This window comes from Acomys minous (assembly GCF_964271855.1).
Source record: "Acomys minous genome assembly, chromosome: 10".
Classification (NCBI taxonomy): domain Eukaryota; kingdom Metazoa; phylum Chordata; class Mammalia; order Rodentia; family Muridae; genus Acomys; species Acomys minous.
In genome coordinates, this window is record NC_140491.1 from 103,967,750 (window position 1) to 103,993,717 (window position 25,968).

Sequence of the window (25,968 nt, forward strand, 5' to 3'; positions counted from 1 at the left end):
ACACTTTCATCATCAAGTGTGTTTTATGCGTTTATCCACCACCCAATGCAAAGGCCTCTGACAGAGTTAGAGCTAGGAAGCAATTAGCTGTACGTCCTGTCCCATAGCGCATGCTCATTCCCTGCATTCAGCCCATCCCCATCCCCTTGGTGTGTTTGTGTTGTTTTTGTTTGTTTGTTTGTTTGTACAGGGTTTCTCTGTGTAGTTCTGGCTGTCCTGGAACTCTCTTTGTAGACCAGGCTGATCCCAAACTCAGAGATCTGCCCTGCCTGCCTGTGTCTCCTGAGCGGCTAGTTAGCACTTCTTCGGTAAGTATACCATGAAGAAAGGAGAAGAAACTGCACAGAGTTTCAATCGCTAATGGCACACTAGACAGCTGTCAGGGTGCAGGAAGTTGGCTGGATAGTAATAGGCCATTAGGCAATGAGCAGTTTGAATTCATATTCTTTTTTTGCATCCCACTTCGCTCTATTGAGCTTTGCTGCGTTAAAAAAAAAAAAAGGTGTAGCAATTGACTGTGGACTAGATTATTTTGTACATAGGAAGTGATGATAATGATCGTTTGGAGTGAAATTGTCAGAAAGGGGCCTCTCTTTGTAAATCAGTAGTGCTTTGTGAGAAAGCTGATGGTTTTTTATTTTATTTTATTTTATTGATTTATTCACATTACATCTCAATGGTTATCCCATCCCTTGTATCCTCCCATTACTCCCTCCCTCCCATTTTCCCCATACTCCCTTCCCCTATGACTGTGACTGAGGGGGACCTCCTCCCCCTGTATATGCTCATAGGGTATCAAGTCTCTTCTTATAGCCTGCTGTCCTTCCTCTGAGTGCCCCCAGGTCTCCCCATCCAGGGGATGTGGTCAAATATGGGGCATCAGACTTCGTGTGAAAGTCAGACCCCACTCTCCACTCAACTGTGGAGAATGTCCTGTCTATTGCCTAGATCTGGGTAGGGGTTTGAAGTTTACGGCCTGTATTGTCCTCAGCTGGTGCCATAGTTTGAGCGGGACCCCAGGGCCCAGATCTGCCCATCATAATGTTCTTCTTGTAGGTTTCTAGGACCCTCTGGATCCTTCTATTTCCTCATTCTCCCATGCTTCTCTCACCTAGTGTCCCAATAGGATGTCCTCCCCTCTGTCTCACTTTCCTGGTAAGTGAAGACTTTCATGGAACATGCCCCTTGGGCTAGTGTCCAGATATAAGTGAGTATATACCATTTGACTCTTTCTGCTTCTGGGTTAACTCACTCATTATGATCATTTCTAGTACAATCCATTTGTCCACAAATTTCAGGAATTCCTTGTTAATAGCTGAGTAGTATTCCAGAGTGTAAATGTACCACAGTTTCTTTATCCATTCTTCTACTGAGGAACATTTAGGCTGTTTCCATGATCTGGCTATTATGAATAAGGCTGCTATGAACATGGTTGAGCAAATTTTCTTGTTGTGTGCTGGAGCATCTTCTGGTTATATTCCAAGGAGTGGAATAGCTGAGTCTTGAGGAAGCCTTATTCCCAGTTTTCTGAGATAGTGCCAGATAGATTTCCAAAATGGCTGTACCAGTTTGCATTCCCACCAGCAATGAAGGAGTGTTCCTCTCTCCACATCCTCGCCAGCATGTGGTGTAACTTGAATTTTTGATCTTTGCCATTCTGATGGGTGTAAGATGGAATCTCAGAGTTGTTTTGATTTGCATTTCCCTGATGACTAAGGAGGTTGAGCATTTCTTTAAGTGTTTCTCAGCCATTTGATATTCCTCTGTTGAGAATTCTCTGTTTAGTTCTGAGCCCCATTTCTCAATTGGGTTATTTGGCTTGACAGTGTTTAATTTCTTGAGTTCTTGATATGTTTTGGATATTAGACCTTTGTCAGATTTAGGGTTGGTGAAGATATTTTCCAAGTCTGTAGGCTGTTGCTTTGTTCTCCTGACAGTGTATCGTGCCTTACAGAAGCTTCTCAGCCTCATGAGGTCCCATTTATTAATTGTTGACCTTAAGGCCTGGGCTGTTGGTGTTCTGTCCAGGAAGTTGTCTCCTGTGCCTATGTGTTCCAGGCTCTTCCCCACTTTTTCTTCTAACTGACCTAGTTTTTATGTTGAGGTCTTTGATCCACTTGGATTTGAGTTTTGTGCATGGTGACAAATATGGGTCAAATTGCATTTTTTTTAAAACACGTAGACATCCAGTTAGACCAGCACCATTTGTTGAAGATGCTATCTTTTTTCCATTGAATAGATTTGGCTTCTTTGTCAAAAATCAAGTGACCATATGTGTGTGGATTCATATCTGGGTCTTCTATTCAATTCCACTGATCAATCAGCCTATTGCTGTGCCAGTACCATGCTGTTTCAATTACTGTTGCTTTATAGTATAGCTTGAGATCAGGTATGTAGATTCCTCTGGAGGATCTTTTATTGTACAAGATTGGTTTAGCTATTCTGGGTTTTTTGTTTTTCCATATGAAGTTGAGAATTAAACTTTCAGTCTTTAAAAAATTGTGTAGGTATTTTGATAGGGATTGCATTGAATCTGTAGATTGCTTTTGGTAAGAGGGCTTTTTTATTATGTTAATTCTCCCGATCCATGAGCAAGGAAGATCAATCCATCTTCTCATGCCGTCTTCAATCTCTTTCTTCAGAGTTTTCTATTTTTTTTTTCAAACAAGTCCTTTACTTGCTTGGTTAGAGTAATTTCTAAATATTTTATATTGCTTGTGGCTAACGTGAAAGATGTGGTTTTCCTAATTTTTTCCTCTGCAAGCTTGTCATTTGTGTATAGGAAGGCTACTGACTTTTTTGAGTTAATTTTGTATCCAATTTGCTGAAGGTGTTTATCAGCTGTAGTAGTTCTCTGGTGGAATTTTGGGGGTCACTTATGTACACTATCATATCATCTGCAAATAGGGATAATTTGACTTCCTCCTTTCCCATTTGGATCCCCTTGATCTCCTTTTGTTGTCTTATTGCTCTGGCTAGAACTTCCAGTACTATATTGAAGAGATATGGAGAGAGTGGGCAGCCTTGCCTTGTTCCCGATTTTAGAGGAATTTCCTTGAGTATCTCACCATTTACTTTGATGTTGGCTATTGGCTGCTGTATATAGCCTTTATTATGTTGAGGAAAGTGCGTTGTATCCCCAATCTCTCTAAAACTTTAAACATGAATGGGTGTTGGATTTTATCAAATGCTTTCTCTGCATCTAAGGAGATGATCATGTGGTTTTTTATTTTCAGTTTGTTTATATAGTGGATTACATTGATGGATTTCTGTATATTAAACCATCCCTGCATGCCTGGAATGAAGCCTACCTGGTCATGGTGAATGATATCTTTGATGTGTTCTTGTATTCGTTTTTCAAGTATTTTATTATTTTCACATCAATGTTCATAAGAGAAATTGGTCTGAAATTCTTTCTTTGTTGAGTCTTTGTGAGGTTTAGGTACCAATGTGACTGTGGCCTCATAGAATGAATTTGGTAATGTTCTATTTCTATCTTTTGGAGTAGCTTGAAGAGTATCGGTATTAGCACATCCTTGAAGGTCTGGTAGAATTCTGCACTGAAACCAGCTGATGGTTTTCTTGTTGGGGAATGCTGCTGAAAAATAATATTAAGCCTGGGATATGTAATTTTTTAAACTCCCTGCCCCCCCCCCCTTTAGTATACTCCCTTTCCTCTGGCTTTTTAAAAAGTATCGTGCAGACACCCTGAGGGAGGGTAGTGTCCTGGGACCCTGAGCTCCAGGCTCAGTTCCTGCTTCCCCGGCTCCTCACTGGTCGGGTCCCATACCTGTCTGGGTTCAGGCTCCTCATCGATGCTGAACGAGAAAGAGTGGGTGCTCGGCTGTTCAGACTCTCCTTTTAAATCTGTATCTGAGATTCATGTCATGGTTCACGGAATATGGACTCTGGAATCTGTGTAACTTTGTAATGTATGTAACTTTCAAAGAAATGCTGTATGAGGCATGTGCACAAGTCTGGGTTCAGCCCGCTCCTTTGAAATACTATATCTGTAAACTAAAAAAATACAAATGTAGTTTGCTATGGTAGACCTGTTTCAATATATATTTAGCAGGGCAAGAATTTCCAGTCAGAGATAGATTGGGTGGGCCTCTTAGATTTAGGATGAAATTAAGAGAACATTAGGGAGAAATTAACAATACATGTAAATCTTTTGTATAAAATACAAAGTTTTAATACTAATGCTCTTAAACTGTACTAGACTTTTAATAATTATATTCCACTAAGCAGTGGAATATATGTACATACTTGATATATCAGAAGTTTTTAGTACCACTAATAACCTGAAATATGAAGCACAGAGATCAGAGCCAGCTCTTCACTGACCACATAGATTTTTATGTAATCTATTAATAGAGCAGAAGCTGATGTGTCTGTCACGTCATCAAAGATATATAATTTTTCTTTCATTTTCCATAACACATAATTAATATTCATAGTGACAAGAATTTTAATCACTTAAAGTGCTTTATGATGATTCATCAAAGTCGGTCTCATACTCAGTTGGGAGTACATTTTATTGTACAGAAGTAGAAGCCTTTAACTGATAGCTTAAGGACAACTGAGTTATTTTCTTCAGCAATATGAAATCACTCCTTCTCAGCACCTTGATGATCTGCAGGGGCAACAACCTTGATGGAGTTAATAAAAGCCCCCTGGAATCAACACAGCACAGCCTACTGTCCATGTGGAAGGGACGTGCAAATCAGAGGAGGAGGAGAGAGGAACAGGAAGCAGGAACTCAGACTTGGACCAGAGTGTGGGAACAGAGCAGAGGGCAGGGGCCCTTTGCACGTCACTTGAGTGGATGGCTCCATTTGACAGTCTGGTGAGGTTCTCAGTCACCCAGGTTCTGAAACCAGCTGCTTTATCATTTTAATCCTATTTCTGAAGAACCTAGACATAGTGCCCTGTGTTCACAGCTTACTCCTTGGTTTTATTTGCTTTTCTAGACAGGGTTTCTCTACATCGCTGTGGCTGTAGACCAGGATGGCCTCAAACTAAACGATCTGCCAGCCTCTGCCTCCCAAGCGCTGGGATTAAAGGTGTATGCCACCACTGCCCAGTACTCATTTTCTTAACTCTTACGTAGCTACAGAAGCACGAAAGCTGAATTGTAAGTCTAAATTTGTTTGAATCTGTTGACAACTTTGTGGTCACATAAAGCCATGTGGTATAGTCAAGGTAGAGCTGACGGATTCAGTTGTCATCTAAGTTTCAATCCCCATTCTTATACTTAAGAGCTATGTGACTTGGAGTTACATAAACTTTAAACTTCCATTTGATTTCTTATCTCAGAATAAGGTTAATGGCTCTATTTCACAAGTTGAGAGAATACTGGAGAGCAGATTACAGAAAGGGCTTAGAAATACTGGGCCCATAGAAATTGGTACAGAAAGACTCCTATTTTGTTATGCCAACTACCTAAGCCCATTTTCTGTTCAGAGAACTATAATTTTCCCACATGTGGTTCGATAGAGAAGGGCGCCCCCTAGGTTCATATATTTGAATATTTGGTTCACAATTTAGGAAGTATTAGGTGGCATGGCCTTGGTGGTGAGGTATCACTGGGGGTGGGCTTTGATGTTTCAGAAGCCTAATCTCATTCGTATTCTCTCTCTCACACACATACACACACACACCCCTCCTTCCCGCCACCTGGGGATCAGGACATAAGCTTCCAGAGTTCATGTCAGAGTCAGTCCCCGTTCTCCACTGTGTGGAGAGTGTCCTGTCCCTTAGGCTGTTTCCAGGTTCTTCTGGCTAATATGAATAAGGCTGCTATGAATATGGTTGAGCATATGTCCTTGTTGTGTGCTGGAGCATTTTCTGGGTATATTCCAAGGAGTGGAATAGCTGGGTCTTGAGGAAGCCCTATTCCCAGTTTTCTGAGAAAGTGCCAGAGATTTCCAAAGTGGTTGTACAAGTTTGCATTCCCACCAGCAATGAAGGAGTGCTCTCTCTCCGCATCCTCGCCAGCATGTGGTGTCACTTGAACTTTTGATCTTATCCTGTTTTGCTTTTTAAAGGGCATGTTTTACTATATCAATTTCCCCCTAAGATTTTAATAAAAATAATTACAGAAATATACCTGTGAGGGAGAAACCATTTCACTTCAATCCTCATAATGAAGAGACAGTCACAAAGACTGGTTCACAAGAGAAAACCAAGAGTTTATTAACATATGCAGTGTACATTGTACAGGAGGTCCCCAACAGAAGAGAACTCAGGTTTACACAGCATCTTCAACAGAACAGTAGGATTTTACAGACACAAGACAGAGAGCAGGTTTGGCTTTTGGCTTCTACAGATAGGGAATTATGGAGAATGAATTTACAGGAATAAACTTATGATCAAGGCTTGTCAATTCCTCTGGTGTCATGTCTCAAGTGGGAAGAGATCTCTTTAGTGATTAACTTCTGTATTTCTTTGTGGCTATGAGGCTAAGACACCGTTATAATTTCAGGTCCCGTGTTTAGGCAAATTGGAGTTTTTCTAACTCTACCTCTGTTTAACTGTTTTCAGCTGAAAAATATTATGTCAAAGAGGCAGGTTTGGGGATGATATATTCTAGTTTCTGTGATGCAACACAAAAACCCTGAAGAATGAGTGACGGGGGCAGGAGATGAGAATTCCTACTACCTCTACCTCAATTATGAACCGTAGCTATAAAAGCTTTCCGAACATTGGCAAGAAATGCAGAAAAGTTGTTGGTCTTCCTGACTTTCTCCTGAAATTCTGCTAGGCATTCAAGATGAGGCGAACAGTCAGACACTAAGAGAAAAACAAAGATAATTTAAGTGAGGGGTTGTGTGTGTGTGTGTAGAATTGTTCCCACTTAAGTTCTCATGACAATTATACTTTATTGAAATGCTCTGGGCATAAACTAATGTACTTGAATTCACATTTATCTTTCGGCCCTTTCCTTTGCTTAATCCCTAAATATTCAAATTGTAAGTACTACAGTCCCACTTTAAACAGATTATCCGAAGGACTGGAAGATGAGTGACAGAGTGCTATTTGTATCATCTTTCATATGTACATTTTAACTATTAAAAGTCATTTTCTATGCAAAACTTTCTTGCCACATCTAGTTTCTTGCCACAATACGAAAAAAGGCGTAACTGTCAGTGCCAGTTCTTTTTGAGACAGGGTCTCACTATGTAGGTTTGGCTGGCTTGGAACTCTTTATGTAGATCAAACTAGCTTTGAACTCACAGCGATCCATCTGCTTCTGCCTGTGAAGTGCTGGGATCACCACACCTGCCCCAATGCCAACTCTTGATAATTTAAGATTTTGGAACTAAATATGCAAGATTTCATAAGTGCAATGGAAGTTGGTGGAACATGTAGTTACTGTTCAAGAGTGGCACTTACAATGGCCACTAGTTAAACAAGACAAAAGCCACAAGTTACAGTGGTCCCCATGTCAGCTGCACATGCTGGTACAACTGAACAAATCTCCAGTGAGAGTTGCCAAAAGAAAATCAGCTCTTTCTACCAACAATCATTTACTTTGTTTAAGAGAAAGAGCTTAACCATATCAGCTTTCTGGCTTTGGGAGAGATTGATTGGACAGGACCACAAGAGAGAAATAGTGGAGTACTTGGTTCAAAATTTATTCAGTGAGTATTATTTTAATATAAAATACTGTGAGTGTTTTGGGGAAGCCAAGGCAGTAGGAGCTTGAAGCAGTTAGTCACCTTGTACCCATGATCAGGAAGTGAAATCAATGCATGCATACTCCTGCTCAGCATCCCCTCTCTATTTATACTGTCCAGGGTCCCCACCAGCAAACAGCATCACTCACTGTAAGGTCTTCCTGCCTCAATCAACACAGTCAACATAATAACTCACAGCATGCAGGTATCAAGGTGACAATTAACACTAGCCATCACAAACAGAGGTGGACCAATAATATACAATTTAGAGAAAACTGGAACAACTAGGTAAGAGGTTGTTTCAGAAGTTTGCTTTTTAATATAGTATTCAGTTGATTGAAACATAATTACTAAAGAGAAGATCCTCAAATTTTGTAGATGGAGCTTCTCAAAATCTGAACAGGAAGACAGTAAATCACCAGGGCCTTGGAGAACCAACCAGCATCCTGAACCTTTATTTGCCAGCTATAAATGCTTTAAAATGGTATCACAGGTGTAATGACTCAAGAATCATTTTTATGAATTCCAACAAAACAAAGTTTACCTATATAAGGGATTAGAAGCATTAAAAAGGCACAAACATATTTCTACTTGCCTCATGTTCCCATTGCTAGCAGTCACATACATTCCCTGTAAGTTAAAGGCTCCCTGAGCAGCTGCAGAGCCAGCAACTAACTTGCAGTGTGAATGTATGGGGATTTTCAAGATGAAAAGCTTTAAAAAAATATTTGGGGAAAAGTCACATTTTGAGTATTTTATACAAAGTGACAATCAATACACTATTCACATTTAGCTTTAAGTTCTCCGCAAGGGTAATCAAAGCTGCACATGAAATACAATGAACTTTGGTCTCAGAGTTTCCAGCCCCCATGATGCTGTGTCATCCTAGAGATATGTTACTTATGTTAAAGACATCTACATTGCAAACTGCACTCACATCCCTTAGAGGTGGTACCTCAAGAAGCCACACTGAAAGGACACAGTCTGTGCAAACACTTCTTTCCTTATTTTATGAGTCAAATGACAGTTGAGAGCACTGACCTAAAACACAAGAGAGAGGAATGCATACCTTCATATTCCTTAGTTTCATTTAGGCTCAGGGAGAACATATAGGGGCTCTCGGGATTCTTGGGGTCAATACTAGTGAATATAAACTGCAACTTATCACCTGAAACAAGAAATTACAAACCAATTAATATGAGAATACAGAGTCAAGGCTCTTAGTGAAGATAAACTTTCACACACACACACACACACACACACACACACACACACACACACACAACCTGCCTTTGATAAGAATGTACATGGCCGTGTATCCATTTAACTAGTATCCTAACACAGAACTTATAAGTTAGTGTAAATGATATTAAAAGTAGACAACAAAGGAAGAACAGATGAACTGGACATCACCCACATTAAACTTTTTTTCCCCTTCCAAATGATATTATCAAGAAAATAAACACATCTCACAAAATGGGAAAAAATATAAATCAAATACCCACTAAGGCTTGAAAGAGCAAAAATATGTGTTTAAAACTACAATTGGAGAACACAAAAGCTGAAATTTAAGCAGGTCATTGTATGTTGATGTTCAAAATAGTTACCTTCACAGTAACAAGAAGTGGAAACAATCTAGTGTATCCTCCCCCCGCAATACATGAACAGTTAAACACACCAGCATCACTATACACATATATGTACATATATACACACATACAAACACTGCCCAGACATAAAAAGGAATGAAACTCTCATACGCAATTACAGTATGGACAAACCTTAGAAATATGTGAAAATGCAAAAGAACAAATACTGCCCAATTCCACTACAAAATAGCAAGAACTGATAAATTCATAGAAACAAAAAATAAATAAATAAATAAATTCAAGGCTATTAAGAACTTAAAGAAAAAAAACATGAATGGCAAGTTATTACAAACTTTCTGTTTGGGGTGATAATAAACTTTAGAAATCCACAGTGGTTCATGATGGTCACACAACACTACAGATATAATTAATGTCATTTATTATATACTTTAAAATAGTTAAAACAGCTTTGTTTTACATTATATATATTTTATTACAATAAACCCATACTGTTAAATGATTTCATTTTGTATTTTTCTAGTTACTTTATTTTCCAAAAAACCTTGAAATGCTTTCAAAGAAATAAACGTATAAAATTTTTTAAAAAGGAAGGGGGGAGGGAGGGAGGGAGGGAGGGAGGGAGGAAGGAAGGAAGGAAGGAAGGCAGGCTGGCCTGGTAGAAATTCAAGTTTGCTGCCACAAAGCATAAATTCTGACACATTTAGTTTCTTCTATAGCATATAAAAATTAAGCAGCCATTATTTAAAATTCTTACAGCTGTAAAAGGGAACTTGTGCCCAAGTACAAAGAGAAGTAAGTATCAGTACAGCAGATTTCAGACTGTTAATAGTTCTGGGAAGAATGCGCACAGCCAGGAATGATTTGGGAATACACTCAATAAAGAAAATGAAAGGTTTGCTTTGGGGGTTTCTCTTCCACTGAGTACACAAAAGAGCAGAGAGCTGTCCTCACTCACAATTGGCAAAGGGTACCATTGAGGGCTATGGCTCCCCTCCCTGGCACCAAGCCACCTACCAGCTCTGCATCAGACATCAGCTTGTCACCCTTCTATCTAGTTCAGTTGTGACACTCTATACTTAGAGACAGCAGGTTGTTACCAACTACTTCTCTGGCTCGGTTGATCTGCTTAAGCAGCTCTCACAAGTCAGGGAAACACTTTATGTTTGGCAGTTTATGATAAAGGATGCTACTTGGTTCCACACACACTGTGCTCTTCCCACCATCATAACCACACACTAACAATAGCAGAACACAGCTAACGGGGGAGGGGTGATAGGAGATGACTAGCAGGTAAGGGAGCTTGCCACTAAGCCTGATGACCTCCCTAGAACCCACTTGATGGAAGAACCAATTCTGCCAAGCTCTTCTCTGAGCTACGTTAAGAGTGCAAGGCACACATGCACTCACACAAACACACACGAAATAAATGAGTTTTTAATTGCAATAAATAAATAATCTATGGTAAGTATGCACATGCAGGGAAATATACATAGGGTTCATTACTAACTGGTTCAGGAATCCACTGAATGTCTTAAAATACATTCCCCATGAATTGAGGAAGACAGTACATCCACCGAGTCTTCCCAGGGGCTCACCAGCATAAGACTGACCTTGGGAAGTCCCAAAACGTTATCCCTTATAACCAACTAACATATATGTATATAATAACTGTAAAATATTCATGTGCTTTTTTAACCTAGTAACTCCTCCTCATGAAAGGATCCTCCCAAGTGTATGCAGTATTTCTAAAGCTAGAGAGCAACCCAACTGATAAAAGATGGAGTAAATCATAGTACATTAACAGAAGGAGAAATTATACCAGCAGTCATAAATCACCAATCTTAAGGCAACTGGAGATGATACAAATGCCAGTGAAAACCAAGAACTGTGTTTGCTTTTTTTTTGACAACCATGTCAAACTGTTTTCATTAGAATACTGGATAAAAAAAGCAACAACACTCATATTTACATGATAAAAAGATAGGACATTGTCCTATTTTCTAAAACCCCAGTGTCTAGTTGAAAATACCTTAGATTCTTCTTTTCTCTGGATATGCCCTTTCTAATCTCCTACATAGCAGTTAGAGTAATAAACTTACCATGAATCTTTCTAATTTCTAGTCCCAGGCGATCTCTATACAAGTCCGCTGATTTCTGCAGCCGTTTCAGTCTCTCTTCATTAGCTTTGCTAGCAGTGGAAATGGCTACAATTTTAAAGCAGTGTTGAATATTTCAGGTAATTCTCACTTTAAGGCTTATTCAATTAATTTTAGAAAACTTGAAGAGTAGTAAAAAATTGTGCCAGGCATATCAATCTGTTTATATTTATTCAGTCCTAACTGTAACAAATAACGAGAAGGAATTCTGTTCAAGATGAAAGAAAAAAAATGCTTGAGATACAGATAATTAGGCCTGGGATTTGCATAACTAGCCTAGAAATAGGTGTCATTATAATCATCATCATCATCATCATCTTGCTGGCTAGACAAATATATACTAATTACTTCATGGGAAAAATACTTTACTCCTCTCAGCATACCTGCTTTCCAGCCTCATTTCATGATGGTTTACAATTATTCTAAAGCTAATGACTAATCCTAACTCATGGCAGATGAGAAGCATAAATTCACAATTTCGTCTTGGATACGAACTCTGTAAGAGAAGCATCAACCAAAGAAACTGCTACTTCAAGAGATGTGAAGAGGCAATTAGTTTGTGGGCAATGAGTCTCCTCTGTAAATAAAGCATTCATTTCAATAGGAAAGTCTGTATAGGTAGGGCCTTTATAGCATGAGCATGTTTCTAAACCAGACAAAGATTATGAATCTTTTATCATCCTTTTTCCCTATTACCCTGTCTCATGCCACCTTTCTCCTCCTGGAACCCTGCTTCTCCCCAGCAGGGGCTCTTCCCTCTCCTACGTTCATGTCCTCTGTGTGATTCACTCCCTGAGGTTTAGCCCATTGAGTTTCCTGGAGGAGCAAGGAAGGGAATTTATGTACTGAGGGATGAGCAACTTATTACCAGCAGTGATACCACTGAAGACAGCAACACTGTCAATAGTGTTCGAGGGGGCATCATGGGCCCTTCTTCCTGTCATATACTAACTGGCTCAGATGTATGCAGGCAACCCCAGCTGCTGCGAGTCCATGAGCAAACTGGCCATGCCACACCCAAAAGACAGTTTCACAACACTCCCCCCGAAGCTCTGGCTCTTAGTCTTCCCGCTGCTCTTCTGTGATGTCGATGAGCCTTGGCAGGAGGGAGGTGTGTGATATTGATGCCCCCTTTAGAGGTGAGCACTGCAGCCATGCATTCTCTGCACTTTGACCAGTTGTGAGTCTATGCACTGAATGCCTGGCAGAGATTTTATGGTCAATAAATGTTCATAAGTCCTTAAAAGGATTCTTCAACACAATTATGGCATGGTGAAGCACGCCTATAATCCCAGCACTCAGGAGGTAGAAGCAGGAAGACCAGAAGCTCAAAGGCATCCTTAGTTACAAGCTGGAGACCAGCCCAGCCTACCTCAGACTACTAAAACACTGTCTAGTTCCAGTTCCAACCAGAGTAATAGTGACACAAGGGTCTGGTTGTAACTGAAATTAGATAAAATCTTTTAAGCAAAACAATAACCACAAAAAAAACAGCAAGCCCACTTGGTTGACTTATGTGACACCTAGCAAAGATGCCAGTCTGGCTATGCCCTGAAGTGTTATCTACTTTAGCCATAAAATAGAACCAGCAAAATGCACACAACTATGAACCATTATGCCTTTGAAATTTAGTCAATTATTTTATTTATTTTTTAAAAGATTTATTTATTTGTTTATTTATTTATTTATTTATTTATTTATTTATTATATATACAGTGCTCTGACTGCATGTACACCTGCATGCCAGAAGAGGGCATCAGATCACATTATAGATGGTTGTGAGCCACCATGTGGTTGCTGGGAATTGAACTCAGGACCTCCAGGAAGAGCAAGCAGTGCTCTTAACCGTTGAGCCATCTCTCCAGCCCAAGTCAATTATTTTAAACAAAACCAGAAACTTACTTTCTTTTTTCCTAGAATATTCTTCCTTGAGATCCTGTATATTTGCAGTGAGCACTTCCAATTCTTGCTTTTTGCCTTTTACTTCAGTAATCATCTTTAATAAATTATCTTTCTTTTCTTGAATGACTTTATTCTGCTTACAGAGCTCTGTAAAAAACACACAGCATTAAATACATATGCCCCACTCTCTGACATGTGATTAAGAAAAACACAAAAATCACCAATTTCCTAAGACTAATAAAATTATTTTTGTGTTTTGTTTTGAAGACAGAGCCTACGTAAACCCAGGCTGGCCTCAAACTCACAATTTTTTGGCCACTATAATTGACAAACGTTTTGAGGTCTGGTTGGTTTTTTTCCCCCCCTTTTTTGAGACAGGGTTTCCTCTGTGTAGCCTTGGCTGTCCTGGACTTGCTTTGTAGAAGAGGCTGGCTTCGAACTCACAGCAATCCGCCTGCCTCTGCTTCCCTAGTGCTGGGATTAAAGGCGTGTACCACCACACATTCTAATGACTCACAAATCACAAATATTAAAAGAAATTTTGCTTCGTTATTCATCTTTAAAATAAAAAATGATTCTAAAATTGAAAAAAAAAACCAAATTAGTTCATGAAATAGAAACTAAGGGGGTTATGATCCCTGTAGCTCTAAATAAGTACATTAGTAAGGCACATGACAGGACAATCCAACTCTACAAGACAGCTTTTCACAGCACTTTGAAGAAAGCTAATGCTTTGTAAGCTTTTCTGGGACATATTAAAGACAGAAAAAAAAATGGTGATAAGATTGACAAATCTTACAAAATTAGTATAATTCTGCAACTAAAACACAGCAGACATTACCACGTCTCTACTCACTGACAGCAATATATGCTAATTTTCTTTAAAACTATGGTGACAGGATCAACAAGATGACTCAGTAGCTAAAGGAGCTTGCTGCCAAGCCTGATGACTTGAGTTCAATTCCACATGGTAGAAAAGGAACCAATTCCTGTAAATTGTCCTTTGACCTCTGACCTGTACCACAGTATGTATATATGTGTAGGTAGGGAGGGAAGGAAGAATGGATGTGAGAAAAGTTGGGTTAGGCGATGAATATGACCAAAACACACATACAAAACTCTCAAAGAAATTTAAAGAAGAACAAACCTAGGGGCCTAGAAAGATGGTTTAGGGGCTGAGAGCATCCGATGATCTTGCAGAGGACCCAGGTTCAGTTCTCAGCACCTACACAGAGGCTAAGAACTTTTTCTAACTCTATTTCCAGGGGATCCAATGCCCTCTTCTGACCTACAAGGATTGTATGCATGACACAGATACATGTAGTAAATAAACTCATACACATTAAAAGAAATCCTTTAAAAATCCTCAAAACACAAATATGGTTAGATACAATGTAGATAAAAATATTAGGAAATTTTATTCTGAGTGGACACTAGGAAAGCATTACATTTAGTACTTACTCTTCATACTGAGATTATGTATGGTAGCAGAGATTAAACCCAGGCCCTCACATATGGTAACCAAACACTACCATACCATCAAACTCCTCCTCCTAGCACTTTAAAAATTTTTATCCTGTGACAAGGATATTACTGAGCTGCTCAAATTGGCCTTGAACTTTTGATGCTCCTGTCACAGCCTTCCAAGTAGTATAAGTATGTGCCTCTGTGGCAGCTCTGTTACTATTTCTTAAACTTGAAGTAAACAGTGGCCTGTCTTTTTACAATGACAGTTACAATGTATCATCTATAAGGAGGCATCAAGAAGGCAGGCTCTGTAGGGAAAACACACTACTTGCCTGAAACCACAGCTGAGTTGGATTCTGGGGACACTGTGTTCTTCTAAACACTACTAAGGCGTCAGTACTTCTCAGAGCCTAGACACTACTGCAGGCGCACAGGCAGCAGGGAGTGAGCCCCAGGAAGTCTAAGGAGAATAAACAGGAAAGCTTCCTGACAATACGCAGGTGAGACTAACAAGGACTGCCCTGTAAGGAACACACTCCCAGCGGACACACTTGATCCTAGTGAAGCACTAAGAACCAATCCATGTAGAAAACTGAGGCTACAACACAGGAGGAACACAAGTCCCAGGCCAGCCTGGGCTATACAGAAAGTGATGCCTACCTCAGTCACTCAAAACAACAAAGTAAGACCCCCACACACATACACAAAACAAACAAATAAACAAACAAGAGAACCTATGCGTCTTAGAGTTGTGAGGACTGTGTCAAAATGGGCAAGTAGCTTGGATTATGGAATTAAGGATTAGTTATTAAATATTCTGCAACTCACTGAATCGAGCCCCCTGGAGTCTCCACCCACACGGCATGCATCCCATTATTACAAGTTGTACAGTATATTTTAGTTATGGTTTCCCTGTCTTCATCTCTACTGTACCTTATGTACTGTTTCCTTAATCTAGGGCAAGGGCAATCAAAGACTCATTGAACTTGAATAAACTGTTATTTCTACTCAACTATTTTGTGTGTGTGTGTGTGTGTGTGTGTGTGTGTGTGTGTATGTTGCAAGGGTATTCCAGTGTAACAGTGTTTAAAACACGGTGCCCCTAATCAAAATGTCTCTATCTATAGTTGACCCATAACTCCAGGCTTATGGCTTATGTGTGAGAATTCAATAAAAGATGCAGACCCAGTATTGAAGTATCTGGAGAGCTGTAGAAATGAGAGGGAAAGAATGGTGTCAAAAATAGGACTGTTAGACTGTTAACCAGACCCCAAGGTCCTGAGAAACTCCAGGTTCCTTGGCTAGGATTTCCAATGTCAAAGCATACTTTTTTTTTTAAAGGCTGGCCTTTACACATAAGCATACACATATATTACTTAATTTAAAAGACAGGATATATTATAAAATGATGCCATTCAGGTAGCATTCAGAAATAATACTGAAACTATATTCCCGGTTCTAGAAGGCGTAAGGACATATCCAGCTTGAAGCTGCGTGGTGACAGGAACAGCACGCCGATTCTGCACGCACGTGTGCATTCTGCACGCCCGTGTGCATTCTGTATGCATGTGTGCGAACGCATGAACCTTCATTCACTGGCTTACTTAACAGTCCACGATAAAGACATGCAACTTAAAAACGGATGCAGTTTTTCACATACGATTTTGATATTCCAGAAACATCTCAACCATCCTCTCTTCTTCCTTTAATTTCAAAGACAGCTTTTCTGAAAGACAAATTTCAAGAGAAGTTTCAATCCCGTTAAGGTAACAGTAGAAAGTAAACAAAAACAGCAAAACCAGCAAGGTAGGAGTTGAGAGCAGTACCTGAGAGGGCTCTAAGGGAGTCCTTGAAGGCATCTCTGAGCCCCAGCACCTGACTCCGATTGTCGCTGAGGCTGTTTCTGAACTTATCTCCAAATTCATTTATGCTTTTATCCAACAGTGCCAGTTCGTCTTCGATCATTGTGTAAGACGCTGCCGAACAGAACACATACACACACTGTATTTTGTTATTGACATCAAATAAGCCACATATTCTAATCAAATTAATGTCCGAAGTTTGACTTTGCTACAGAATGGTTAATATGTCAGCAATTCAGCCAGCATAAAGGCAGACTTTAATTCCAGCATTTGGAAGCTGGGGGCAGGAGAATCTGCAGTAAAGGTAACCCTCAGCCAGAAATACAGGTGACCATTTGTAAATAAATTAAAAACAACAGGGCGGGGTAGTGTACGCCTTTAGTCCCTGCAGGAGGATTTCTGTGAGTTCAAGGGATAGTGCGGTAGTTGGCAAAATAATAATTCAAGCCACTTGGACTTCACTGTGGCGAAAGGGCACCATTCTATACTGAAAGGAATGTTACGGAGGTGGGGGAGGGAAAAGCCTATGATCAAAGTGCATCCTACGAAACTTCCAAATCGTGACACAGGACCCAGGTGTCAGTCAGCTTGTCCTAAGGACCTGCGCGAAGGCAAGGAGTCCGAGACCCTAAGAAGCTGGGGGCGGGGGGGGGGCGATGGACTTGGTTTTCTGCACTAGACCCGGGCCGCTTCTCCCACTGGCGCCTGGGGATGGGGTGGGGGCTGGACCGGTGCCGGAACCCGAACCCCGCGGCTGACAGCGGAATCCGCGTTCTAGGCGCCGCGGCCACACGCCCGCAGGCCCACACCGGCTTCCCTCACCGAGCGCGCGAGCCCCACAGCCCTTCACAAGGCTCCCAGCCGTGGCCGCCAGAAACGTTGCTGTCTTCAGCAAACCCGGATACTTCTAACAGAAACCTGCCCACTGCTCCTCAGTCCGCCTCGCCCAGCCTCAGCCGCGCCGACTTTCGATTTCAAACTCGGGGCCGACGGCTACCCGCCAGTCAATTCGTCTTCTGATTGGCTGATAGCGCGGGCTCTCCGTGCAAGGATTGGTTAATATCGGCCTGCGGAATTCTCGCGGACAGTCTGAAGCAAGGCATTCTGGGATTCGTAGTTCTGAGACAGAGTCTGACATTCTTAGACAAGGTCAAGCTGACCATAAGAGTGGATAAAAAATGATGTTTATGTTTTGAGAAATAAATGTTTATAGCTTTAGTTCTCAGAAAAACTCCCTATACCGGGTCAAGTTGACCACAGACTACTGTTTATGATCAGCATACCCTATGGCCTTATTAATCAACAAAAATTCCCCAACGACAACAAGCGCAGCTGCCCCCAACTGCCAGGCACACTTTCAAAGTTAGCTAGAACTGCTTGTTAGCAAAATAACTTGAGTCAGAGCTGACCACCCTGTTCCATCGTCCACTCCCCACCCCATGTGAGCTAATTACAGTTTTCACTCTTGAATATGCAATACCGTTGCCCTTAAAGGACATGATTCAGATTCCAAACTGGCCACTCCCCTGAGCTCAGAAAATAAAGCTTTCATTTTCAGCTTCTGCATTTGAAGTGAGTTTTCTCAACTTCTACTTAGAGCCCAACAATTGATAGGTAGGAGGCACCAAGCTATTTTAAAGTACGTAATTTAAAAGTAATAATAAATATTTTTAAACTAGACTTTGTTGTACGCTAACAAGGAGTGTGGAAGCATACTTTACAGATGAAACAGACTTGCTATTTGCATACTTCTCTGTAATGCTTAGAAACAAGGAATTGAGAATATGCCCTCTAAAGAAAGGGACCTAGAGATGGTCAGTATTGAAAGATCAGTTTATTGTTATTTTCATCTTTGATTATAGTATGATATTGTTTCTGAAAATAACCGTCTTCACCACGCTACCATTTCCTTTGATTGCCTATAAGTATCCAAACACCGGCTATAAGATTAGGTTAACAGACTTTGGCCGTTTTATCCCCCAGAACTAAAAACCATGACTTAAGAAATTAGGATAAGTTATCACTATAGTTGTCATTGCTGTTGTTGTCCTCGTCGTCGTAGTCACCATCATCATCATCACTTAGCACATCACAGTGTATCTGGTACTCAGTTTCCTCCTGGATCCTAACACATTTGGTCATGTACAGGGCTGGAAAACGCATATGCCACTTTTGCAGAGGACTTGGGTTGGATTTCTAGCACCCACATGTCTCCATGGGCACCTACACTCACATGTACATACTGCTCCCCCCACAAACACAATTTTTACTTATGTACTTACTTAGTTATCTCATGTGTACAGATGTTTTCCCTGGATATATGTCTGTGTGCCAGGTGAATACCTAGTACCCTTGGCAGTCACCATGTGGGTGCTGGGAATTGAACTCAGTCATCTGGAAGTGCAGTCAGTGGTCTTACCCACTGAACTATCTCTCCAGCCCACAAACACATTTTTTATGATAAATTCTTTTAAAGATTTTAAAAATTAGACCTATATTTTGCTGTGAAGAGCCTTTAATTTTGGGTGTGTATGCAGTGACTGCTGGTCTTAGAAAACTGGTAGCATTTAACCTTATGTCTTCATTAGGGTTTTGTTGCTGTGAAGAGACACCATAACCATGACAACTCTTATAAAGGCGAATGTTTAATTGGGGCTGACTTACAGTTTCGGAAGTTTACTCCATTATCACCATGGCAAGAAGCATGGCGGCATGCAGGCAGACATGGTGCTGGGAGAGCCAAGGGTTCTACATCTCCATCCATAGGCAGCCAAGAGGAGACTAGATCTTAACTCTTTTTAAGCATTAAGCTATTATGTCACCACTAATGTAACTCATACCTTACAACTGTTTTCACCTGCAAAACTCACACTCTGTGTCCACCGAACAGGACATCGCATTCATCCTGTCCTGGCACTGGCAGTCACTCTTCTACTTTCTTTCTCTAAATTGGTCGATAAAAAATAAATAAATAAAAATAAATAAATAAATAAATAAATAAATTGGTCGATAGTCAGCCATAATGGTTTGTACCCATTCCAAGTACTAGGGAGACTGAGGCAGGAGGATTGCTGTGAGTTTGAGGCCAGAAAGCAATTCTGTGTTCTAGAAAAGGAGGATGAGAAGAATTGCCTTGACTAACAGTGTAACTCAGAGGTCAAGTGCCTGGCATGTGTGAGGTCATGGCTTCAGTCACCAGTACTACAACAACAACAACAACAACAACAACAACAAAACAACAACAATAACAACAACAACAAAGACCCAGTCCTTCTGGGTTAAAGTTTTTAATTGTCTCATCAACGTGGAACATGGTGATTTGAAGCTGGACATGGTGGTTCTTGTCTTTAGCCCCTCTATTCAGGAGGTAGGGGAAAGATGGCAGTCCTGAGTTTCAGGCCCACATGGGCTACATAGTGAGTTCCAAGCGAGTCTGAGTTACAATGTGAGACTGAGTCTCGAAATAAAGGAAAGGAGGGAAGGACGGAGGGGAAAGAAGAAGCCTAGTGTTTATTTCTACAGCTTTTAATTGCAATGTACTAATTAACTAACGCAAATATTTTACCTTGATAGCATCATCTCCATTACATGCTGAAATGACTTTTCCCTGTCCATTTGTATTTATGATTATTTTACATATGAAGGCCTAGTCACATGATGCCTCTTCCACAAAAGTTCCTAATCTCCATCTCACAGAGGGAAAGTTATGGCTGCCCTTGTCCGGATCCATTTCCTCTCTCTGTTCAAGCCTAAGGGCACAGCACTGTTATTTATGCAAATACATCACATCCTCTACCAGCCTGAGATTCCTACTGTATGATCTACCTCTGTCCTAGCCAGCACAGGTAAAAATCAAAGCCTTCTATCAGTGCTTCCCAAAACTAAGGTTCATGAGCCAATAATTACCACCATTGTCTGGGAGTCTATGTAAGCTCGCAGGCCCTGCTGGATTCCCACTGTATCTAAGACTCTGGAAACAAGTACCTGAGATCTTCACTTTAATATGCCCTCCCAGTGAGCAGGATACAAACTAAGCACAGAGGAAGCGCTCCCTCTGCCATCTGCGACATGGATTCAGCTATGTAACACCTTAACTCCACCGAGAAGAAAATGAGTAACACTATTCCATGAGCAACTTTGTTGGTGACGGTGATGTAAGCATCAGCTTATGGATGTATAATCATGACCATTTATAGAGAAGAGCTCTTAATGTGACTAATGGAAGAGGTACCTGAGGGCTGTGGCAAGATAATTTGTAATGGTGTCACTATAGAATGTCAGTATTCCTGGGATGCTAGCCAGAATGGAGGTAATTATTTTCTAAAAGGCACTAGAGTCTAAACTCTAGAGTCTGAAATAAATTCAAGTGACACTGGAGAGTTCTCGAATATGATTTGAGAAAAGGCAGATAAGTTTGCTAGAAAGGAGAATGGCCATGAAGACATTAAAGGTCAATTTTTGAAATTTTTATTTATTCACTTTACATCCTGATCATATTCACCTCCCTCCTCTCCTGCTAGTCTCACCACCCCTTCCTCTTCCCTCATCCCCCCTTCCCTACTCCTCAAAGTGTCATCAGAACTGAGCACATCCTCTTCACTGAGCCCAGGCAAGGCAGCCCTACCAGGGGGTCAGGATCAAAAAGCAGGCAACAGAGTCGGCATCAGAGACAGCCCCTGCTCCCTTTAACTAGGGGATCCACATGAAGACCAAGCTGCCCCTCAGCTACTGTGTATGTGTAGGGGCCATGCATGGTCCTTGGTTGGCACTTCAGTCTCTGTAAGCCTCCCTGGGCCAGGTTATTTGAATCTGTTGGACTTCTTGTGGAATTCTTGTTCCCTCTGGGTCCTTCTATTCTCCTCCCATCCCCATTCCACAAGGCTCCTTGAACTCTGCTTAAAGTTTGGCTTTGAGTCTCAGCATCTGTTTCACTCAGTTGCTGGGTGGAGCCTCTCAGAGGACAGCTATGTTAGTCTCCCATTCTGCAAGCATAGCAGGGTGAAATCAATCTGGTGTTTTCTCGCCAAATTGGGAATAGCTCTACCACAAGACCCAGCAATATCACTTCTGAGCATAAACCCAAAAGATGCTCCACTACACAACAGGGACATTTGCTCAACCATGTTCATAGCAGCTTTATTCATAATAGCCAGAAACTGAAAAAAACCCAGATGTCCCTCAACTTAAGAATGGATAAAGAAACTGTGGTACATTTACACAATGGAATACTACTCAACTATTAAAAACAAGGAAATCATGCAATTTGCAGGCAAATGGATGAACTAGGAAAGATCATTGTGAGTAAAGAGAGGGGACAGACTAGGATAGGGAGTGGGGAGGGAAATAAGGATAGGGATCAGATGTAAGGAAAGCAGAGGCTGAAGCCCAGAGGGTTTGGAGAGAGAAGAGAAATCGAGGACAGTGCCATCTCTGAGACAAACTGGAGACCTACAACAGGGTAAGCTCCTAGGAGGATATAGAGGTGACTCTAGCTAAGACTCCTAGTAGTGGGGGTCATGGAGACTAAAGAGATTACCTCCCAGCCAGCTAGTGGAGGGAAGGGAACAACAACCCACCCACAAAAACTTCCACTCAAAATGTACCCTGCCTACAAGATGTGCAGGAATAAAGATAGAACAGAGATTGAGAGAATGTCCAACCAATGACTGGCCCAACCTAAAAGCTCTTTCTTTGTTTGCTGCCAATGTATGAGCAGTACTAACCAAAGTTAAACATGTCTAGATGGTGCTGAATTGCAACTGGAACTATAACTCAGAGACAAATAGTTCATTTTATGACAATACACTTTGTGGTTTTTTAATATTTGCTGTAGCAAAACATACTGAAAAAAAAATCTGCCCTTATTGCATTCTAAAACAACCAAGGCTTACTTAAAACCCAGGGAAAGTTTAAATAAACCAGAATGAGAATATTTTGGAGAGAGTTGAAAGTATTTAATTACAAGAACTAATGTCTAAACAGGGCAACAGTAGAGAGTTTTGAGACTGGCTATATTAGGGAAAGAAAACACACCTACACAGACATTAAGAGTAAGGAAATCCATCCATTTGCCTGCAAATTTCAAGATTTCCTTGTCTTTAATAGCTGATTAGTATTCCATAGTGTAAATGTACCACATTTTCTTCATTCTTCAACTGAGGGACATCCAGGCTGTTTACAGATTCTGGCTATTACAAATAAAGCTGCTATGAAAATAGTTGAGTAAATGTCCTTGTTGTGTGGTGGACCATCTTTCAGGTGAATGGAATAGCTGAGTCTTGAGGTAGAGCTATTCTCAATTTTCTGAGAAAGCACCAGATAGATTTTCAAAGTGGTTGTTCAAGTTTGCACTCCCATCATGGAAGAGTGTTACTCTTTTGCCATATCTGGCCAACAGGTGCTGTGACTTGAGTTTTTGATCTTAGCCATTCTGATGGGTGTAAGATGGAATCTCAGAGTTGTTTTGATTTGCATTTCTCTGATGACTAAGGATGTGGAGCATTTCTCCGCCATTCGATATTCCTCTGTTGAGAATTCTTTTTTTGCTCTGAACCCCATTTCCTAATTGGGTTATTTGGTTTGGTGGTGTTTAATTTCTTGTGTTCTTTATATATTTTGGATATTAGCTCTTTGTCAGATATAGAGTTGCCTGAGTGAGATAACTCAGATCCAGAAAGACACACATGGTATACACTCACTTATAATTGCATATTAGCCTAACATGGATGGCCTCTGAGAGTCTTCACTCAGCGAGGGATCAGGACAGATGCTGGGGCTCGCATCTGGACTCCAGGTGAGAGTGATAGGAAGAATAGGGAGATAGAGGGACCCAGAGTGTCCAGGAGCCCCACAAGGAGACCATCAAGGCTGGCAGATCTAGGGAGCCTGCACAAACTGTTGTACTAACCAAGGACAAAGCACACAGTAAACCTAGACCCCCTGTTCAGATCTAGCCACTAGATAGCTTATTCTCCATGGTGTGGGGAGAGCAGGGACTGCCTCTAACATGAACTCTGATACCCCCTATTTGACCACTTCCCCTTGGTGGGGAGGCCTGGTGGCACTCAGAGGAAGGGGAAGCAGGCTATCAGGATGAGACATGATAGGCTGTGATCATATGGTGGGGGAGGAGGTCCCCTTCTCTCACAGACCTAGGGTAGGGGAATAGGGTGAGAGGGAGGGAAGGGGGAACAGGAAGCTACAAGTAAGGTGATAACAATTGGGATGTAATCTGAATAAATTATTTTAAAAATATATTTTTTAAAGAGTAAGGAAATCATTAACACAAGCCAGTCATGCTGGAGAGAATGGAGTACTGAAGTTGTCTCCAAGGCAACAGGGGAAGGAGGGATGTAGTGAGAATTCTGGCATTTTGGTTTCTTTCAAAAACACAGACATATTATAAGAAGGTGCTTTGGTTTTAATCCTAGGTGTGGGGCTGTGGGACTGCTTCACACTGTCCTCAGCAGCTGACCATGATTTGCCTCGTGCTCTAGCAGAAGCATGGCCTTGCCAACTGCAGATAATGTCTGCGGTTGTGTGATGTTTGGAATTCTGGGAACTTTTCAGAGGGTATATAAATGTGAGTCACCCAAGAAGTGGGGATGGTGACTGTCGGTCATTCAGGGAGGTTTGTTGCAGTTTGCTAGTAGTCATGCTCAAATAAGAAAGAAATTAGATTCAGAGATGTTTATCTTCCTCTCTCCTCTCTATCCTTCTTTTTCTCCTATCTAGTGATAGGGGATGAAACCAAGGGGATAAAGGGTGGGAAAAAGAAGAACTCACAAAATAGCAAAGGCCAGCCACAGAGGGATCCTGGGAAGAGGCACATGACAGTACAGGGCATGCTAGTGAGCTTCCTGCTGTACTTTATATGCTTGGGCCAGGGCTTCCACTGATAATCTGCCAAAAGCTGTGGACGTCTTTGGAAAACTGTGCATGAGGACAGACATTTTGCATGTGACTTGGGGAAGTTCAGCGATCTCTAAATAAATTACAGATGAAGGGCTGCCTGGTGACTGAAAAGATTTGGCCAAAAAATCACATACCAAGAAAAATCTTTCTTTCCGCACAAAAATGCTTTTCTGGTTTAGCAGAACTCTAGTTGTTGGAAGCATTGAGGTATCAAACAGAGAAGTATCCTGCAGCAAGAAGAGAATGGAAAGACCCCGAAGGGAACGGTGCTTGGCGGTGTACTTTGAGTACCCTTTGCCTTCTGTAGGAGAGTTTTGTGTTGGTACGTACGTGCATGGGTGTGCATGCCACAGTGAGGGGAGTCCCCTCTCTCCTTCTGCCCTGTGTGTTCCTGAACTTGAATTTAGGTTGCCAGGCTTGGCAGCAAGTGGTCATAGCTGTTGAGCTATCTCATAGGCCTTGGCTTGATTTTTTTTTTAATTCAGTATTGGACAAATCATGTTTGTTGTGGCTGTCTTAAAGATGCCTTTGCTTTTTGGATAGAAAGTGTGAAGATAAGGACTGATTTGAAGACCCAGATAACGACCCAGATAGTGGCAGATGTGAGAGGGTACACCTGTAACCCTAGAATTGGAGACTGAAGGTCAACCTAGATCACATATGACTCTGTCTCAAATGACAACAACAGTGGGAAACTTAGGTAATTAAATCTCACAATCAGTGTGAAAAAGGGGTGAGACAGAGGGGAGAGAAACCTGGGGAGAAAGAGTAACTGAGAAACACAAAGACAGGAAAGGAAATGAGGAACAAGAATAGGATGGGGACAGATCCAGAAGGAACACCATGTAAAGACACATGGAGACGGTGGCAGCCATCCTCAGGGCAAGGAGGGCCCACAGGGGACTATAGCCGTATTGACATCTTCATCATAGACTTCTATATTCCATAATTAAGAGAAAATAAGTGTATCCTATATTAGCCACCCAGTCTGATGCTCTGCTGCGAGTCTTAACAAAGGAATATGGTGCCCTAGAAAGACTGTCTGAGAATGATGAGGATCTGGTCAGATAAGGAAGTGCTGAGAAAGTGAGCTGAGCTAAAACACGAAAAGACTTAGCAAGCTATGATGGAATAAGGAGACTTGGCAGATTGTATTGAAGGGAAAAGGACATTGAGATACTTTTGCTTCGGTTAATTATCTTATAATCTACAGAACTGGAGCCCTCAGAGACAATCTATTGAAATTAACTACCTAAGATGAAAGGCCCATGAGCACTCAACTTCATCACAGTCCATAGACTCCAAAATGTTGAATGAGCACGGAGTTTAATTTTTAATTGTAAGACAAAATGCATTTGATATCATTTACACCCTG

At 41.1% G+C, this 25,968-nt stretch overlaps 1 protein-coding gene across 2 annotated transcripts; it reads right to left on the reverse strand.

Annotated features, from left to right (window-relative positions):
- Positions 1 to 6,173: 6,173 nt before the first annotated feature.
- On the reverse strand, positions 6,174 to 17,685 carry SPC25 (SPC25 component of NDC80 kinetochore complex). Of its 2 annotated transcripts, none has more exons than XM_084797409.1 (7): positions 17,502 to 17,685; positions 16,644 to 16,793; positions 16,478 to 16,543; positions 13,351 to 13,497; positions 11,392 to 11,496; positions 8,752 to 8,850; positions 6,174 to 6,795 (listed from the first exon to the last, which is right to left on the reverse strand). In XM_084797409.1, exons 2-7 carry the CDS (start codon positions 16,780 to 16,782, stop codon positions 6,671 to 6,673), a joined length of 681 nt encoding a protein of 226 aa, XP_084653535.1. In that variant the 5' UTR covers positions 16,783 to 16,793; positions 17,502 to 17,685; the 3' UTR covers positions 6,174 to 6,670. The 2 variants fall into 2 exon arrangements, with proteins under 2 accessions (XP_084653535.1, XP_084653536.1); XM_084797410.1 differs by having other exon boundaries at positions 8,724 to 8,850.
- Positions 17,686 to 25,968: the final 8,283 nt, after the last annotated feature.

Bases quoted from the DNA above. Each gene is read 5' to 3' on its own strand.
- SPC25 (XM_084797409.1), bottom strand. From the start codon at position 16,782: ATGATCGAAGACGAACTGGCACTGTTGGATAAAAGCATAAATGAATTT. The intron at 16,544-16,643 runs GTACTGCTCTCA...TTTGTCTTTCAG, and splicing joins CTCCCTTAGAGCCCTCTCAG to AAAAGCTGTCTTTGAAATTA. The intron at 11,497-13,350 runs GTAAGTTTCTGG...TTAAAATTGTAG, and splicing joins ATATTCTAGGAAAAAAGAAA to CCATTTCCACTGCTAGCAAA.